At 47.1% G+C, this 18,085-nt stretch overlaps 1 protein-coding gene across 1 annotated transcript in view; it reads right to left on the bottom strand.

Moving 5' to 3' along the window:
* SPMIP4 (sperm microtubule inner protein 4) overlaps positions 1–18,085 on the bottom strand; it is a 49,902-nt gene that overhangs the window by 30,757 nt on the left and 1,060 nt on the right. The window contains 4 exon segments of the mRNA XM_007507948.2: positions 867–1,051; positions 3,824–3,853; positions 8,288–8,359; positions 12,692–12,868. Of these exon segments, the coding sequence (XP_007508010.2) occupies positions 867–1,051; positions 3,824–3,853; positions 8,288–8,359; positions 12,692–12,868 (464 nt within the window).

The raw sequence follows: 18,085 nt of genomic DNA, 5'->3' as shown, positions 1-18,085 counted from the left end.
ACCCCAACTGGACATGTAGGACCAGGCCCAATTCTGGTGGGGCCCCTTGAGAGCCTAAGTCCCCTTTGAGTACCCCTGAACCCCCACTGGACACATAGGACCAGGCCCAATTCTGGCAAGGGTCCTTGATAGCATAGGTCCCCTCTGAGTCGCTCCTGAACCCCCACTGGACCCATAGGACCAGGCCCAATTCTGGTGGGGGCCCTTGAGAGCCTAGGTCCCCTCTGAGTCACCCCTGGACCCCCCACTGGACACGTAGGACCAGACCCAATTCTGGTGGGGCCCCTTGAGAGTCTAGGTCCCCTTTGAGTACCCCTGAACCCTGACTGGACACGTAGGACCAGGCCCAATTCTGGTGGGGGCCCTTGAGAGCCTAGGTCTCCTTTGAGTACCCCTGAACCCCCACTGAACACATAGGACCAGGCCCAATTCTGGTGGGGGCCCTTGAGAGCCTAGGTCCCCTCTGAGTCACCCCTGGACTCCCCACTGGACACGTAGGACCAGACCCAATTCTGGTGGGGCCCCTTGAGAGTCTAGGTCCCCTTTGAGTACCCCTGAACCCTGACTGGACACGTAGGACCAGGCCCAATTCTGGTGGGGGCCCTTGAGAGCCTAGGTCTCCTTTGAGTACCCCTGAACCCCCACTGAACACATAGGACCAGGCCCAATTCTGGTGGGGGCCCTTGAGAGCCTAGGTCCCCTCTGAGTCACCCCTGGACTCCCCACTGGACACGTAGGACCAGACCCAATTCACACATGCAACTCAGTTTCTTTTTTCAATGTTGATTCAACAACAGTAATGAGAACCCCCAAACGGGAGCCTTACGACTGTGACCAGCTTTGTGAATTGAAAGGCTTTTCTTTACCTTTGGATTTCTTCAGAACAGTTGTTTCGTAGGGCATGGTGGGTACGGTGGCAGGAAAAGGCTGCTGGAGGCTCGCGTCAAGGCCTTTGCACACGTCCAGTGGGGAGGTGAAGGTTGGGAAAAGGGCACAGCGAGAGATGTGTGTCTGATAGGGGTGTGCAATAGGAAATCCCATGGGCAGTGGCCTTGGGTTTAGTTCCAGCAACAAGAGGAGAGAAAAACCAAAAAGAAGGCAAAGGAAGACAGAGAGAGCATTTGAGCAGGCTGGCATCCTCGCAGGGTCTGTCCTGATAAGTTCAGTCTACATGAAAATACTAACTGGTACTTGAACCAAGCCACGTTCCTCACTAGAGCCCCTTCTGTTCAACTCAACTGGGCAGACAGGATGCCTCTGTTGGGTGCCAGGGTCTGCGGTTGGGCAATAAGGACAAAGACAGGGACAAAAGCTCTCATTCCCTCCCACCTATGGACATGCCCATGGCTTGTCCATCCTGAAAACCCTCCCTTAATCCTCCCATCCCTGTTCACTATTGCCCTATTTGTCTTCTGCCTTTTGTAGCTAAACTGGAAACCTCCGTTGTGGAAGAGGCACGAAGAGAGCGAGAATCAGTCCTTCCTCCCGCCCAGCTTCAACAGTCTGTGTCTGCTCTCTCCTCTCACTCTCTTCTTAAGCCCAACCATCTAGCTTCTGGCCTCATCCTTCCACTGGGACCAAAGTGACCGCGATCTCTTTTCCGACTGCCTCTTCTCCATCAGCACTGGACACGTTCCTCCTTGAAACTGTGTCTCGGTGCTGGGGCTGCTGGTCTCCTGGTACTCCTCCTGCCTATCTGACTGCTCCTTCTCTGTCTCCTTTGCTGGGCACTCATCCAGATCATGCCCTCGAAACCTAGGTGCCCCTCAGGGTTCTGGGCTGAGCTCTCCTCTCCTTCTGCCCTCCTCTAGTGGGAGAACCCCTCCACTTCCAAGGAGTTCGTTATCAGCTCTACGCTGAAGAGTCTCACATCTAGCTTGTCCTCATCTTTCATCTCATGTCTTCAGCTGCCTTTCAGACATCTCCAACTGGACGTCCATCTGGCAGACGTTCAATTCAACATGTCCAAAAGAGCACTCCTGCTCTTACCCTTTTCTAAAGCTTTCCTGCCTTCTCTGCTACTGTGGGGAGTAGCACCATCTTCCCAGTCCTCTAGGAATCATCCTGGAATCTTCACCACGTCTCCCTCCCAAGCTGTTGGCCAGGACCTCTCCACATCTATGGTGGGTCTCCAAAATTCCCCATTATCTTTACCCCACTGGTGCAGGCTCTCATCACCTCCCACCTGAATTATTGCAATAGTCTGCTTTGAGTCTTTCTCCTTTCCAGACCATCCTCCATTCAGATACCAAAGTGATTTAAAAATACCCCCAAACTCTTACCTTCTGTCTTAGAATCAATATGAAGTACTAGTTCTCTAGGACTAGGCAACCGGAGATAAGTGACTTGCCCAGGGTCATACACCTAGGAAGTATCTGAGGCTAGATTTGAACCCAGGACCTCATCTATAGGCCTGGCTCTCTGTCTATTGAACCATCTAGCTGCCCCCACCAAAGTGATTTTACCAAAAGTGCAGGTCCAATCATGTCAGCCCATCCCCTATCTCCCAACAAAATAAACTCCAGTGACTCCCTCTCACCTCCAGGGTTCTGATTGGCATTGAAGACCTGCACAACTCAACCCCCTCCTCCCTTTCCAGTTCTCTTATGTTTTACTCCCTTACACTTATCTAGTGACAGCTACCTCCTGGCTATTCCATGAACAAGACACGAAGGCACTCCAGCTTATGAAACTACCCAGAGCACTTTCTCTGGCCATCTCCCATCTCCCTTACAGACTACTCTGACTCTGACTTCCCTGGCTTCTTTGGCTTCTTTTAAATCTCACCTTCTGGGGGCAGCTGGGTAGCTCAGTGGATTGAGAGCCAGGCCTAGAGATGGGAGGTCCTGGGTTCAAATCTGACTTTAGGCACTTCCCAGCTGTATGACCCTGGGCAAGTCACTTGACCCCCATTGCCTAGCCTTTACCACTCTTCTGCCTTGGAGCCAATACACAGTATTGATTCTAAGATGAAAGGTGAAGGTTCCAAAAAAATCTCGCCTTCTACCAGAAGCCTTCCTTAACCCTCCTAATTCCAGCACCTTCCCTTGCTGAACTATTTCCTATTTCTCCTGTAGATAACTTCTTTGTATATATTTGCTTGCATGTTGTCTCCCTCATTAGATTGTAAGCTTCCTGAAGTCAGGAAATGTCTTTTGCCCCCCTTTTATATCCTCAGCCCTTGCACAGTGCCTGGCACATAGTAGGCACTTAATACATGTTGTTTGATTGTGAATGAAGGGAAACACAACAACTCTGGGGGCTTCCCATTTGCTCACTCTAGCCTTAAAAGCCCTGTGAGTGAGCTTCTCAGAAATATGGCCATTCTAGTACAAAGAAATTTGAGAAGCTCATAGCAGAGGAATGTCTGAGGAACTTAGGGAGCTGCATGCAGAATGCTAAAGAGAAGGTTCATTTGCCTGAGAAAAAAAATCCAAGCTTCCCACTCTGAAGTTCTTCACTCTGCTAATTGAAGATAAGGAGAAGCCTGAAAAACGTTATGATTGGCTGCTCAAAATGATGTTTTTTAACCTGAAGACCTTAATTTTAGGTCTCTTTAAAGCATCCCTGACTCAAAAAGCATTGTAAACAGTAAAAAGGCCATTTTCATTTGCAGTTGGCAGGGCGTGGAAAGGGAAGCAAAATCATTTTTAGTGTTAAATAAATAAAGCCTTTCTTTAAAAAGAGCTCCCTCCCCCCTCTCTAGGCACAGGATTGCCTCCACATCACCCCCAAGTGGCTCCACCAGCTCTTCTTCATGGCATGGGCTGCCTGATTAAGTCCCAAGGTGTTTTTATTTTTGTCTAGGAAGGAGAATACTCACTTTGCTTCCATACAGGGTGGCTTAGGAAGCCTAGGAGAAAAGAGAGGGAAACAGAACAAAATGACATCAAGGAAATGGGTTAAAGTTCACGTTTTACTCTAAAAGGCTAATTAAGAAAAAATAGAATATACAAAAAACCAGCTAGCACACCAAACAAACAGACTATTGGCAGGTGGCTCCAAAGTCTTGCCTGCCTTCTTCTCTTTCCTGGCTTCCATTTAGTTCTTCCTTCCTTGCTTCCTTGCCTCCTTCCTTGCTTCCTTGCTTCCTTCCTTCCTTCCTTCCTTCCTCTCTCTCCCTCTCTCCCCCCTCTCTTTTTTCTTTCTTTCTTTCTTTCTTTCTTTCTTTCTTTCTTTCTTTCTTTCTTTCTTTCTTTCTTTCTTTCTTTCTTTCTTTCTTTCTTTCTTTCTTTCTTTCTTTCTTTCTTTCTTTCTTTCTTTCTTTCTTTCTTTCTTTCTCTCTCTCTCTCTCTCTCTCTCTCTCTCTCTCTCTCTCTCTCTCTCTCTCTCTCTCTCTCTCTCTCTCTCTCTCTCTCTCTCTCTCTCTCTCTCTCTTTCCCCTTACCCCATTCCCTGCCCCTCTTGTCACTGTCTCCAAGAATGGGCTGCCACCCACTATGAAGGCCCTTGGGCTTGCTATCTTTGGTCCCTGAGATAATCACATTCTGTGGACTCCAGTTATCTCTGCCTTGTGGATGTTTGCTTTTGCTATCAGCTCATATTGTGCTGGGCCTTGGAAAGCCTGGGACACCTTGGGCCTGGCGCAATTTCATGACCTAAAAGGAACCAGTCTGAGCCTTTGTCCCACTGGACAGGAACTGTGGAGGTGCGTCATCATGTGCTTTCTCTCTTGGCCCTGGGCCCTTTAATGCTTTATGAGGCAATGAAGAGAGGCTCACATGCCAGTGTTGTGAGATGATCTAGATGCCTCCTCCCCCCAATCCCTCACTTCCCAACTCCCCAGGCCAAAACAGTTGATCCCAAAGTTGACCCAGCCAAAGATTCTGAAACTAAGCTTCTAGGAAATCCTGTGCAGTTGTACCCCTGGGAGCTGAACTCTGGTAGGGACAGATGTAGCTCACATTTAGAAAATGCTTCAAGGTTCATAAATGGGAGGTAAGTGTTCTTGTCACTCCCATTTCATAGAGGAGAAAACTCTGGGGTCCAAGGACAGAAAGTGACTTACCCAGGGTCACCCAAACCAAAGCATGTTTTCCTGCCTCCAAGCCTAGGACTCAGTCCACTATGTTTGCAGCCTGCCTCATTTGTATTTTAGTACAACAAGGATGAGCCTGTGTAAATATCTGTAGGGCTGGGGGACTTGGAAACAGATTAAGATTGATTTGTTTGTTTCCAGATTTTAAACTGACCTGAGCTTTTCTTTTTCTTTCACACTTACATAGTTTTTAAAGAAATAAAAATAAAAACAATATGTGACCCTAAATGGACAGCACTCATTCAACGTGGAGAAAGAAGCTTTGGGTTGGAATCCTGGCTATCCCCTGTGAATCCCCCCGTGAGCTTGGGCAAGTCACACTTCCCATGCCTCTTTGCTGTCCTCTAACACCTCTGACTCTCTGGGAGGGCTGGCTGTCTCCTGTGCTCTCTGAACCCTCATCTTTGCCTTCTGGCTTTTTGCAAGGCTCAGTTAACGTCTTACCTTCTGCAAGACGCCTTTCTTCTCTGTCCTCCTTAAGTTCAGTGCTTTCCCCCTGAGATGGCTCTGAAGTTATCCTATAAAGCTTGTCACCCATAGTTGTTTGTGCACCAACTTTCCCATTCAGGGGTGTGCTCGCGTGAATGTTTAACAAGCAGCTCTGGGGAGGGGGCATAACGCGCTATGTACTGTTAACTTTAATCTCCACCATTTTAAGTTTAGAAATCAACAAAACAATGAATGAAACCCTGATTAATTTCTGAGGTAGAGATACTGGGCGATTGGAAATCTTGTGCCTTTGAACTACATTTCCCAGGAGCCCACCGACTTCCTGTCATTACAGACATAGACAGGGGATAAATAGGGTGGTCTTCCTCTTTCCTCCCTGGGTCTGGGCATTGGTGGAGTGGGCTGTTTGAGTAGGTAATTAGCCATGGGCACATGGTTTTATTTTGTTACTTCTAGTGATTACTAATAAATCTTATAAAATATATTTGAGATTATTGTATATTAATTTTAATTTTCACAATACTGACACTGAAAATTTAACAATCAGGTCTGGGCAGCTGGCTAGAGCTGGCTCCAGAACAGTTCTGCTCCCACTAGATGGGAGCTCCTTGAAGGCAGGGACCAGTTTTTTGTTGTTGTTTTTTGCCTTTCTTTGCATTCCTAGTGCTTAGGTCAATGCCTGGCACATCACTTAATAAATGCTACTGAAGTAGCTTCTATCTTCTCTTTTGGGGCCTCAGTTTCCTCAGTTGTAACATGAGAGGAATCCGACTTAATGACTTTCAAAGTCCTTTCCAGCTGGAAATCCATGATCTTTGGACACTTAACTGTAGAGGCTTACTAAGATTAAATGTGCTCTTAATCTGTTTGTTGTTATCAGAAGTTACTACTGAGGAAAATCCTTCCCCCAAATATAATAATTAAAAAAAACTGTTCTTCAACTTAGAATTGCCAGGATTAGTAAGAAGACAAATTATTTGCCCAGGGTGACTTAGCCAGTATACAGTAGAAGCAGGACTTGAACCCAGGGTTTCCTGACCTCATTGAGGCTAGCTTGCTGTCCAATGTACCTCACTGCCTCTCAAGGTTCAATATAGGTTCCCTAAAAGCAGAGTAAATGTACCCAAATCTAGATGTAAATAATTCAGACTGATTTTCACATGTGCAAAGTGCTTTAAATACATGTTCTCCTAGAGCTTTTTTTTTTTTTCAACAACTCTTCCCAAGGGTTTCTTTTTCCTCTTACAGATGAGGAAACTGAGGATCAGAGTTGCTCCTGGTCACACAGCTACTAAGTGTCAAAGAAGGGATTTGAGCCCAGTTGTAGTATTCTCTCACCATATCAATGGAGCATCTCTCCATTCCGAAGTGAACTCTGTTCTTGCCCTGGTGGGCTTGGTTTAGCCGATTCCCCTCTGAGAGTTGGCTGCCGGGAGCTCCCAGGAAGGAAATTCCCTCTAGCTATGTTACTCTCCAAGAACAACTCTCTAAAATGCGCGGGGAAGGCTGGGAGGTCCAATTGAAAAGAAATGGGATGCCATCCGTTGGCTAAATACCCAAAGCACACAGCAAACGCCCTGCATGATGGACTGCAGCCCACAGAGGCTCAGACAGTCCATTTCCTGAACCCAAACCAGCTCATTAATTTTTCTCTCCTGCTGCGCAATTATACGTCTGCTTTGCTAGGGGCAGATGCGGGCATCTCCGAAAAAGGGAGCCTATTGCATGTGCTTCTGGTGCCCTCCAGTGGTCGATATTGAGAGTGACACTTCCAGGTCTCATGCAAGATGCTTAAGGTAAAAAATCAAGTGGAGCCCTGGCCCTGGAACGCTAGAATAGCCAAGTGGGAAGGTCTTAGGCCAACGCCAAGCAATTCTAAATTGCCAAAATGTGGAAATGCGAACGCCTCATTCATAGGAAGAAGGTCGAAGCCAAGATGTGTATATAAACCGCTAAGGAGGCAAGCATTTAAGCTATGGAAGCTTCGAGCCACACAAAGAATTTGGGGAGATCCTTCCGCGGAAAAGCGAATGAACAACCTGCCGATACTATTTATTTATTTACTGGCGTGGAGCTGCAGAAGCAGCAACTTTGGAGTTCCCTGAACCCACAAAATCACAGTTCAGCTGAACAACAGAAAAAACCCTCCTGATTTTATTTCCATTTCTGACCTTTTTAAATATTAAAAAAAGTAATCAGTTGTATAATAAATCAACGGTCTCTTCAATATCAGAAATTGCCATCGTTCTATTTCTCAGTCCTCCCATTTGGTTTTCTTTGTATGTGTCTCTGAGCCACACATCCCTCCACTGGGGACTGTAGAGTTTCCTGTCGTAATACGTCTTCCTCTAAATATGGCCATCTTTTCTCTTTGCTTAACCATAAAAAGGCTTCCTTTTATTCGGAATCTGCCTATGGCATGCTGCCCGCACCCTGAATGCTTGGGTATAAAAATAGATTGATTTAAATGACTTTGCACAGGAGCATCTAAGAGATGGTAGAACCAAGCCTAGAACCCAGGTTCCCCGACTCCCCATTTGGCTTTCTTGTTCCCAAACTAGAGATGGCCAGAAGGAAAGATCTCTGGCTACACAGTGATTTGATCTCCAAGCCTCCCGCCATGCCTCCCAAAGACCCAAAACTCTGCCATTATTCAATTTTTGCTCATCAGTGATTTTACAGATTCCTTTCAAAAAAAGGCATCACTATTTGATGTCTCAGAAGAATAGGAAGCTACAGTTATCCCCCCCCCCCCCACCAAGACAAGGTCTTGTGATCTCATAGTTGGCAAACACTTACAAGGAGTCATTATCATAAAGGTTACTCTTTTTGTTCTGCGTCAGATGATAGAACTGTCGGATGGGGATGCCTCTGAAAAGAAAGAGAAAGATTGGTTCCCTTTTAGAGCCCAAGCCACAGGAAGCTCCACTTACTCCTTGGAGAAGGAGTTATCTGACTCCAATTTAAATGTGTGAAAATGTATATTTCAATTCAACAAACATTAGGCGCCTACTGTGTACCAGGGGTGGAAGATGCAGAGACAGGTGTTCCTGTGCTCAAGGAGGTTACATTCTCATGGAGGGCGTACACCATGACAAAAGTATATGGAAACAGAAGAGATGATCTGTCATTTTAGAGCAGGGGATGGAATCTGGAAAGTACCAACAATTTTCTATTTCTATATACTACTTTATTCTGGATTTTAGATTTTCTCTAGGATTCTATAGTTGCAGGATAAAAGCTAATGGGAGATGAATTTTTAAATTGTGTTTCCATCCTCTTCATTTCCGAATGTGCAATTGGATTTTTAAAAACTGATTCTTTCTTTTCCTTTTCAGTAATCTGGAAATGGCGTAAGGTGACTAAATCATCAGATCACAGCTCTAAAGATGGGAGGGACCTTGTGGTGCTCTTACCTTGACCAACCCTTCATTCTGACAGATGAAGAAACTGAGACCCAGAAAGGCCACATTAGTTACTAAGTAGTAGGGGTAGTGAGGTGGCACAATAGATAAGAGTTTCAGGTCTGGTTTCAAATATGACCTCAGCTCTTTAGCTGTGTGACCCTGGGCAAGTCACTTAACCCTGTTTGCTTAGCCCTTGCCCTTCTGTTTTAGAGCTGTTATTAAGACAAGAAGTAGGGTTTAAAAATAAAAGAAATAGTAGAGCAACAACTTAAACCTGGGACTTCTGCCTCCGAATCTAAGGCCCTTTCCATGTACCCTACTGCCTTCATTGCATTGTTTTTAAGTCTTTTTTTCTTTTAAAAGGTTTTTGCTCATTAGGAATAAAATATGGCAGCAGCCCCCAGGAGCCAATTCCCCTAAAGAGGCTGCATTTGACATCCAGCCGAGTTGGATAACGAGATCTCACTCAGCATGCAGAAGCTCTCGGAGAGATGCTGCCCATCCACTGGGGTGGCTACCCCCAGTCTGATCATAAGAATCCTGGAGGACTTGGGATGCTTTAAAGTCATTGCAACAGTTCCCATCACTGTGTTATGCAAAAAGAGACAAGACTACTGCAGCCCCCTCAGCTGTCTAGGGCTCATCCCATGGAAATGTCAGCTTTTTCAGAGAAGAAGGGATGACTTCATTCTTTGTATCATCAGTGCCTGCCCCAGCACTGGGCTGGGCACACCACAGGCATCTAACAAATTCTTGTTAAAGGATCCATCCCTGAACAATAAGGGCTATTCTGTGCCTGCCCAAAGTGGAGAATGTGGATTTGGTGCCTTTAAACTCTCAAAGCTAAGAATTACTGAAGCCTGGAGCTCAGGAAGAGGTCTTTGAGAAGCCTCCACCCCTGATTATCACCCCAGCAATCACCAGGGCTCACTATTTTTTCCCTTCCTTCCTTCCTTCCTTCCTTCCTTCCTTCCTTCCTTCCTTCCTTCCTTCCTTCCTTCCTTCCTTCCTTCCTTCCTTCCTCCCTCCCTCCCTCCCTCCCTCCCTCCCTCCCTCCCTCCCTTCCTTCCTTCCTTCCTTCCTTCCTTCCTTCCTTCCTTCCTTCCTTCCTTCCTTCCTTCCTCCCTCCCTTCCTCCCTCCCTCCCTCCCTCCCTCCATCCCTTCCTTCCTTCCTTCCTTCCTTCCTTCCTTCCTTCCTTCCTTCCTTCCTTCCTTCCTTCCTTCCTTCCTTCCTTCCTTCCTTCCTTCCTTCCTTCCTTCCTTCCTCCCTCCCTCTCTTCCTTCCTTCCTTCCTTCCTTCCTTCCTTCCTTCCTTCCTTCCTTCCTTTCTTCCTTCCTTCCTTCTGGTACAATTCATTCAATTCAATGTTAAAAAACCAAAACCAAAAGTGAGACCAGTTTCTCATCTTGGTATTATTGTCTTCCCTAATTGACTATGCACCGGGAGAGCTTGGTTGTACCTGGGTAACAGCAGTCATCCCTCCTGAAGTTCATGCCTGCAGCTGGGCCCCTTCTGGTGACACATGGGCTACCTGAGAGCCAATGGGGCAGGGCAGTCCTGGGCATACTCTCCAGAGGGGATGGTCACCGTTACACAGTTATCACTAACTCCCATTTCCCAGGTGGGGAATCTGAGGCTCAGCACTAGGAGAATTGTAAACAGGGGTGTGTGCTGGAGCTAGTTTTAAGGGATTCCAGAAAGCTGACTGTTACATTTTCAGTGTGAACACTTCCGCCTTGGAAATCAGCAAACACTATAAATCAGGGCTTGATTCATTGTTTTGTTGATTGTCTAGACTTGGGAAAGTGATGGGGGAAATCTGAATAATGCAGATTAAACTTTACAGAGCGTCCTTTTGGAGAAGTGGCTGTTAAATACTTGCCAGCACACCCCTGGCTGTATAGCTGGTGGATGCCAGGCCAGGGCTTGCCCTTGAAACCAGACTTTTCTGCCTCCCCCTTTCTATTATACTCCAAACACAGATGACTTAAAATACATCTATATCATTCATTAACATTCTTTTAAAAAGCTGAGTTCCAAATTCCCTCCATCTAGCCCCTCCTCTACCCACTGAGGAGACAAGCAACATATCAATTATGCATGTGGAATCATGCAAAACATATTCAGGATGATGTTTATAATAAAATAATTAGGATGCAGAGATATGATTTCTTTTCTTAAAAACGAAAAAAGGCAGCATCATATCCATCCTCAAGGAGGTGCAGGACTTGGAAAGGAGGAAGGCTCCTTGGGGTTTGGATCAAGGGGAAACTGAGCTTTAGGTCTACTGGTGCAGTGGATCCTATGAATAAAAGACCTTGAGGGAGGACCTCTGGGATGTTGCAAGGATGCTCTGAGGAGGATTGAAGGGGAGATGTGGGCAGGAATCCCAGGGCATGAGAGGGAATGGGTGAGCTGCAATGTGTGCCACTGAAGGGAGGGCACACCTCAGGGAGATCCTGGGAAGACCTGTTGGAAAAAAATCCAGGCTGGTGGCTGGGCTGAAAATGGAAGCACCATTAAGGGTACTTTTGTTTTTTATTTTTATTTATTCTTATCTTATTTCTAAGGGTACTTTTAGGGAAGCCTGCCTGTCTTGGGACACCTTCCAGCACAGTCCCTGCCTCAGGAGCAGGCTATAGCTTTAGGTCACACCAGAACAGCACCTTATCCCAGGGCTTGATCCTTTATAGATTTATTGTAAAGAGTTTATTGAGTTCAGCTCTAAGAAAAAGCCTACTGAGCAAGGGTGGCGGCACACAGATTCTGGGACATCTTTTCTTTTCTTTTTTTTTTAACCCTTACCTTCCGTCTTGGAGTCAATACTGTGTATTGGCTCCAAGGCAGAAGAGTGGTAAGGGCTAGGCAATGGGGGTCAAGTGACTTGCCCAGGATCACACAGCTAGGAAGTGTCTGAGGCCAGATTTGAACCTAGGACCTCCCGTCTCTAGGGCTAGCTCTCAATCCACTGAGCTACCCAGCTGCCCCCTTGGGACGTCTTTTCTTTCTGACATACGGACCGCTCTGAGACAGGGATCTTCTTCCGAGCTGAAGCCCCGTCTGGTGGCCAGAATTGGGGACTTTTTTATTGTCGAGAGACACTATTTCTGCCAACACAAGGGGCTCTTATTTGGGGCACGTGCGGCTCTCTGTGCATTGTAGAACGTGTCCCAGTCTCTAGTAGACACTCGCAGTCTCCAGCCACAAAGAATCCGTGTGTCTGTCTACTTTAAGTGCTTCAAAATGAGAGCACAACAACAGAGAGCCATTTGTGATGGACCCCAGCTCTAGGAGAGGCGCCACCCGGGGTGCAGGGGATCAAGGGGCTCTGGGGACATCCAAAGGGCATCTACCCCCCTACAAGTATGGCCACTGGGGGGGTGGCACCTCCTGGGACAGGGCTGGATGGGGAAGAAGGGCAAGTGGTGACTGTGGTCCTTGAGCTGTTCTCAAGGGGAATGTTCTGGACTTGTCCGGGGCACACGGGGTCCTGGGGGTCTCCGTGCCCCACTGATCTATTGGGGGATGCTGTGGGCCACAGATGTTCATTGCCTTAACTTGAGTCCGTGCTAAGGTATCACTGCTCCCTCCTGGGCTTCCCACAGGCTATGGGATGCCGTTCTCAAGGAGGCCAGGCGCCCGGGATGGACCTCCTTACCTAAGCAGCCGGCCCCAGCTTAGTCTTCTCCCTGTCCTTCATTTCTGGTGGGATTGCTGATCAGTGACACGGGTTTGGGGGCGGCGGCAGAGAAGGGCACACTCAGCTCCCCCCGCACTCCCAGAAGCCCCTTTACCTGGGCCAGGGGTCTCCCCCGAAGCCATAATGTCTGTGTCCTTTGGTGAGGTATCGAGGAGGCTCCGATTTGGGTCTGTAGTCCTCTGGCATGGAAAGGGGCATCGTCCCACCGTATTCCCTTTCTAACCCCCATGGCAGTCTGTACGCGGAGAAGGTCTGCTTCAACTCCCGATACCTGTGTTTAGAGAAGGCAGAATGGACCTGAGAGAGAGATCACAGACCTGTAACTGGCTACAAGGGGGGCAGGGGAATGAGAGGCACGGGTGGCCAGAGGACGGAGAAGGCAGGGTGGCTGCCATCCCAGGAGGGCATGTAGAGGCGTCGGAGGTTCAGGAGGTTTCTGAAGCACACAGCAAAGGAGAGAATCTACCCCAGGACTGAGTGGTGGCGGCAGCCTGGGCACTTTTTTGTTGAGAATGGTGAGAGAAAGGTAGGCAACAGAAGAGTGGTGGGCTATGTGCTCACAGTGGCTTTCCCTCCCTGGAGGAGGGAAGAGTAAGAGTATAGACTGGTTAAGAATCCATGGCCCTGGGGGCAGCTGGGTGGGTCAGTGGATGGAGAGCCAGACCTAGAGATGGGAAGTGCTGGATTCAAGTTTGACCTCAGACACTTCCCAGCGGTGTGACCCTGGGTAAGTCACTTGACCCCCATTGCCTAGCCCTTACCACTCTTCTGCCTTGGAGCCAATACACAGTATTGATTCCAAGACAGAAGGTGAGGGTTTTATAAAAAAAAAAAAAGAATCCATGGCCTGTCAGAGACATCTGGGGCACTGGGAAGTTGTGTTTTACCCAGAAGCACACAACTAGTGAGTCTCAGAGGCAGACCTTGAATCCAGACCTTCTTGACACCACCAAAGCAGCCCTTTAGCTTGATAGCTAGCTCTCTTTCTCTCTGACTCTCTGTCTTTGTCTCTGTCTCTCTTTCTCCCCTTTTCTCCCTCTCCCTTCTCCTCCTCCTTTTCTCTCTCTTACTGTCTCTTTCTTCTCTCTCCTCTATCTTGTTTTTTCTACTTCTCCTCGCTCCCTTATTCCCCTCCTCTATCTCTGTCTCCCTCTGTCTCACTTTCTCTCTTCCTCTCCTCTCTCCTCTCTCCTCTCTCTTGCTTTTTCTCTTTCTTCCTCCTCTCCTCTCTTCTGTTCCTCTTTTTAGTTCTTCCCCTTGTCTTCTCTTCCTCTTTCCTCCCTTTTCTTTCCCCCTTTTTCTCACTTCTCTCTCCTTTATTCCCCTTCTTTCTTTTTTTTTTTTAAGGGAAATGTCTATAAGATTCTTTCTTTCTTTTTTTTAAACTCTTACCTTCTGTCTTGGAGTCAATACTATGTACTGGTTCCAAGGCAGAAGAGGCTAGTAAGGGCTAGGCAATGGGGGCCAAGTGACTTGCCCAGGGTCACACAGCTGGGACATGTCTGAGGCCAGATTTGAACCTAGGACCTCCCATCTCTAGGGCTGGCTCTCAATCCACTGAGCTACCCAGCTGCCCCCTGTAAGATTCTTTCTTAAAGGAAAAGCAACCTGTGGAGGCTAGGGAGTCACAGCCTCCTGTGTCTCTTCTTTCTGTTCTAGTATATTGAAATGCTCTTTTTGTGACATCAGCCAAAAGAAAGACAAGAAAAAATTCCATCCAAAAATAAAGAACAAAAACAGCTCCCCCACCCCCAGAGGTTAAATGCTGCCTCTACTGAGGACACCCTGTTTAGTTTCTGTTATCTGCTAGGCACTGGGACCTGGTGCCAGACCCAAATCCAGCAGTAAGATAGTCTCTCCTCCTAAGGATTGAGGACCAACATTTGATCAATGTAATGATCTCCCTTCTGCTTGTCTGCAAGACCTTAGAACAGCCACTTCTCCTATGGGGCCTCAGTTTCCCCAAAATCTAACAAAGTGCTGGGCACAGAGCAGGTGCTTGGTAAATATTTGATTAATGGTAAATCAGGGATCAAACCCAAGTCTTTGCTTCTAAGCCCAACCCTCAGTTGTGCCTTGTGGCTTTCTCATGAAATTAAAGTCACAAAAAAGAGTGAAATGTCAGGACTGCAATTTGAACTCAGGCCTTCTAACTCCTGGTCAGGTGCATGCTTTCTACACCCCATATTGGTGGCCTTCTACCAGGCTGAGGTTCTTTCCAGCAGTCAGGGCTCCCACAGACCAGAGTAAGCACCCTACCATCTTGGATTGGGATCAAAGTGTCCCTCATAAGCCTGGCCTCTGAGCTCCCTGAGGAGGGAGAGAAATCCAGCTTCTTCCCCTCCTCTCGGTCCTAGGCTCGTCCCTTCTTCAAGTCACTGAGGTCATCTTACAGGACTGAGAACATCCTTCACCTTCCACGGAGTCTCTGAACTCCTTCAGTGAAAACAGCTTTAGAATCTCCCCTGGCAGGCCAAAGTGGACATCAGTTAATAGAAGTCATTAATGGTTGTGAACAATGGCCTCCCTGGTATGGATGCTGCAGTTTGTTTCTTTTTTGGAGGGCGCCCAACAGAGCGAGGAATGCCTCCATAAAGTGTGGCCAAACTCTCCTGACCCCTCTGTGGCTGCCCACTGCCTCTTCCAGCCGGGCCTTTTGTCCAGTCTAATCAGGACTGAGCATCCCAGTCCCTTCTAGCTCAAAAGAAGAATGTCCTTTGTCCTGAGCTGGTATCCTGCAGAAGCCCAAGGCTGAGGTTATGTGTGGGGTGCTGATACTGCTTTCCTCTATCCCCAGATCCCTCAGGTGACTGCCCGAGGTCCTAAAGGGTGATACTACCTGTCCTTCTTAGCTAAGTCACTTCTCTTTGAGGCTCAGCTCCTCCTCTAGACAGGTAGATGCCCACTATCGGGGCTGGTTGGGAATTAAGCACTCGGATCCCTAAGTCACTGCCATCCTCAGCATTGCTTGGTCTAGAATTGGGATGGAGGCTTTCCCACTTGGCATTTCCCCCAAGCAAACAGATTCCTTGAGCATGGAGACCATGCCTGCTTGCCTTTCTTTGTGTCAGTAAGACAGCACAGTGCCTGACACAGAGGCATCATTTACTGCTGACTATGAGCAGGGTAGATGACTCCCAATGGGGATCCCCCAAGGGAGAGCTGCCACTGTTTTTACCAAAGGCACAGCAAGTTGTGTAGGTCACCATGAGCTGAAAAGACTGGTCCAAGATCCTCTAACCAGGTGGTGTCGGAGGAGGGATGTAACAGCTTTCCCACCGTATTTATGGGGCTATCTTGTGAAGGAGGGATTATCGGTTTATTCTGTTTGTCCCCAGAGGACAAGACAAGGAGGAATGGGGGAATTCCCCAACAAGAAAGGGACAGCAGAGGGGCTAGGCTGGATCAGGAGGTCTGCAAGGCTCTCAAAAATTTAGAATTGGGGGAAGGTGGCAGGAACCTTAGTCCAAGCATCATTTGTCTGTCTGTCTGTCCATCTATCTATCCATCTATCCATCTATCTACCTACCTGTCTGCCTGGCTGTCTGGCCATCTGTCCTTCCGTCCATCCATCCATCCATCCATCCATCCATCCATCCATCCATCTATCTATCTATCTATCTATCTATCTATCTATCTATCTATCTATCTATCTATCTATCTATCTATCTATCTATCTATCTATCTGTCTGTCTGTCTGTCTGTCTGTCTGTCCGTCCGTCCGTCCGTCTATCTATCTATCTATCTATCTATCTATCTATCTATCTATCTATCTATCTATCTATCTATCTATCTAATCTATCTGTCTGTCTGTCTGTCTGTCTGTCTGTCTGTCCGTCCGTCCGTCCGTCCATCCATCCATCCATCCATCCATCTATCTATCTATCTATCTATCTATCTATCTATCTATCTATCTATCTATCTAATCTATCTGTCTGTCTGTCTGTCTGTCTGTCTGTCCGTCCGTCCGTCCGTCCGTCCATCCATCCATCCATCCATCCATCTATCTATCTATCTATCTATCTATCTATCTATCTATCTATCTATCTATCTATCTATCTATCTATCCACATACACCCCTACCAATCTATCATCTGTCTTATCTATCTGCCTTGTTACTTCTTTAGTACGGGGAGCTCTCACAGAAGGAACACCCTCCACTAGGGTTGTTTCTAGCTTTTGAGGGTTGCTTGGCACTGGGACAAGTTAAGTGACCCAGCGTGACTTATCACACAGCCAGGATATGCCTGAAGTGGGATATTAGCCCAGCCCTGGCTTTCTGTTGATCCTGCCTTTCCTTTTCCTTCTCTTTCCTCCACACATGTGTACACATACAAACACATACACCCACACATGCATACCAAAGGCCTTTATATATTCAAATCCCCTTTGAAACCAAATTATATTGTGCTATCATTGCCATAGGGAACTTCCAGTAAGGAACCTCTTTACCAGTGCCTCAGTTTCCTCATCCACAAAATGGAGAAAGGAGTGGAGTCTCTGACGTCCCTTTTAATTCTGTGCCTGAGCTCATGAGCCCTGAGTCTGTCATTTGCTAGTCCTATGAACCTGACCTAGCCCCTTCCCTCTCTGGGCCTTGGTTTCCTTCTCTGTAAAATTAGAAGGTGGACAAGATGTCTCTTCCGGCTCCGGAGAGCTGATCCTACTCACGGCTTTCCCTTGACAACCCAGAAACTTACAAGTAAATCCCAACTGGGGCAAAATGATCTCAAGGACAAAAGAGAAATGTTTATCAGCTGGAGTGAACCTGGGCAGTGAGGAGTTACCCCATGAACTGCCTGGTGGGTTGGAAGCTCAGAGCACAGCTAGTCAGTCACAAGTGTCACAATTCCTTAACAGAATGTTCTTCCTGGTGAAATAGTATATTGTTTGCTACAGTGTTCTGTTTCCCTTATACTATTTCCTAGCACCCTCCCTCTGCCCCCCAAAGGTGCTTAATGGATTAATTCATAGAGAAGGAACAAATGCACTCACTCTCTCTCTGTCTAGAATTCGCTGATGGAGACATTTCCTGGTCTCTGTGTTCGGTCTGCATGCTAACCCAAGGAAATGCTCTATTCTCATCTTTTTTCTCAGAACATTTTTTAAGGTGATAAATAAAGGATTTCTTCAGCCTCTTCACAGGACACATAATCTTTTATGGTTATCATTTCTTTCTCCCCATTTTTATTTTAAGAGACACTTTTCTAAAAGTCCCTAATGGATGCTACAAGAAGCATTCTAAATGCTTACGTACATAGTTAGGGAATGAAGACAAAATGTTGTTGTTGTTATTATTATTATACAATTTGTGGTCTAAATTGAATCCTAGAATCTAGCCATGGCTTGGTGATGATGCATGCCACATAGTAAAATGTTAGAGCTGGAGGGGACTGATTGACCCTTCGTTTTACAGAGGAGTAAACTGAGGCCCAAGAAGTAGAAATGAATTGTCCATGGGTTAGAGGCTAAAAGGGGGAGAAAAGCT

The sequence above is a fragment of the Monodelphis domestica genome, chromosome 5 (assembly GCF_027887165.1).
Source record: "Monodelphis domestica isolate mMonDom1 chromosome 5, mMonDom1.pri, whole genome shotgun sequence".
NCBI lineage: Eukaryota > Metazoa > Chordata > Mammalia > Didelphimorphia > Didelphidae > Monodelphis > Monodelphis domestica.
Note: the sequence above shows the minus strand (reverse complement) of the source record. Positions and strands in the feature narration are given on the sequence as shown.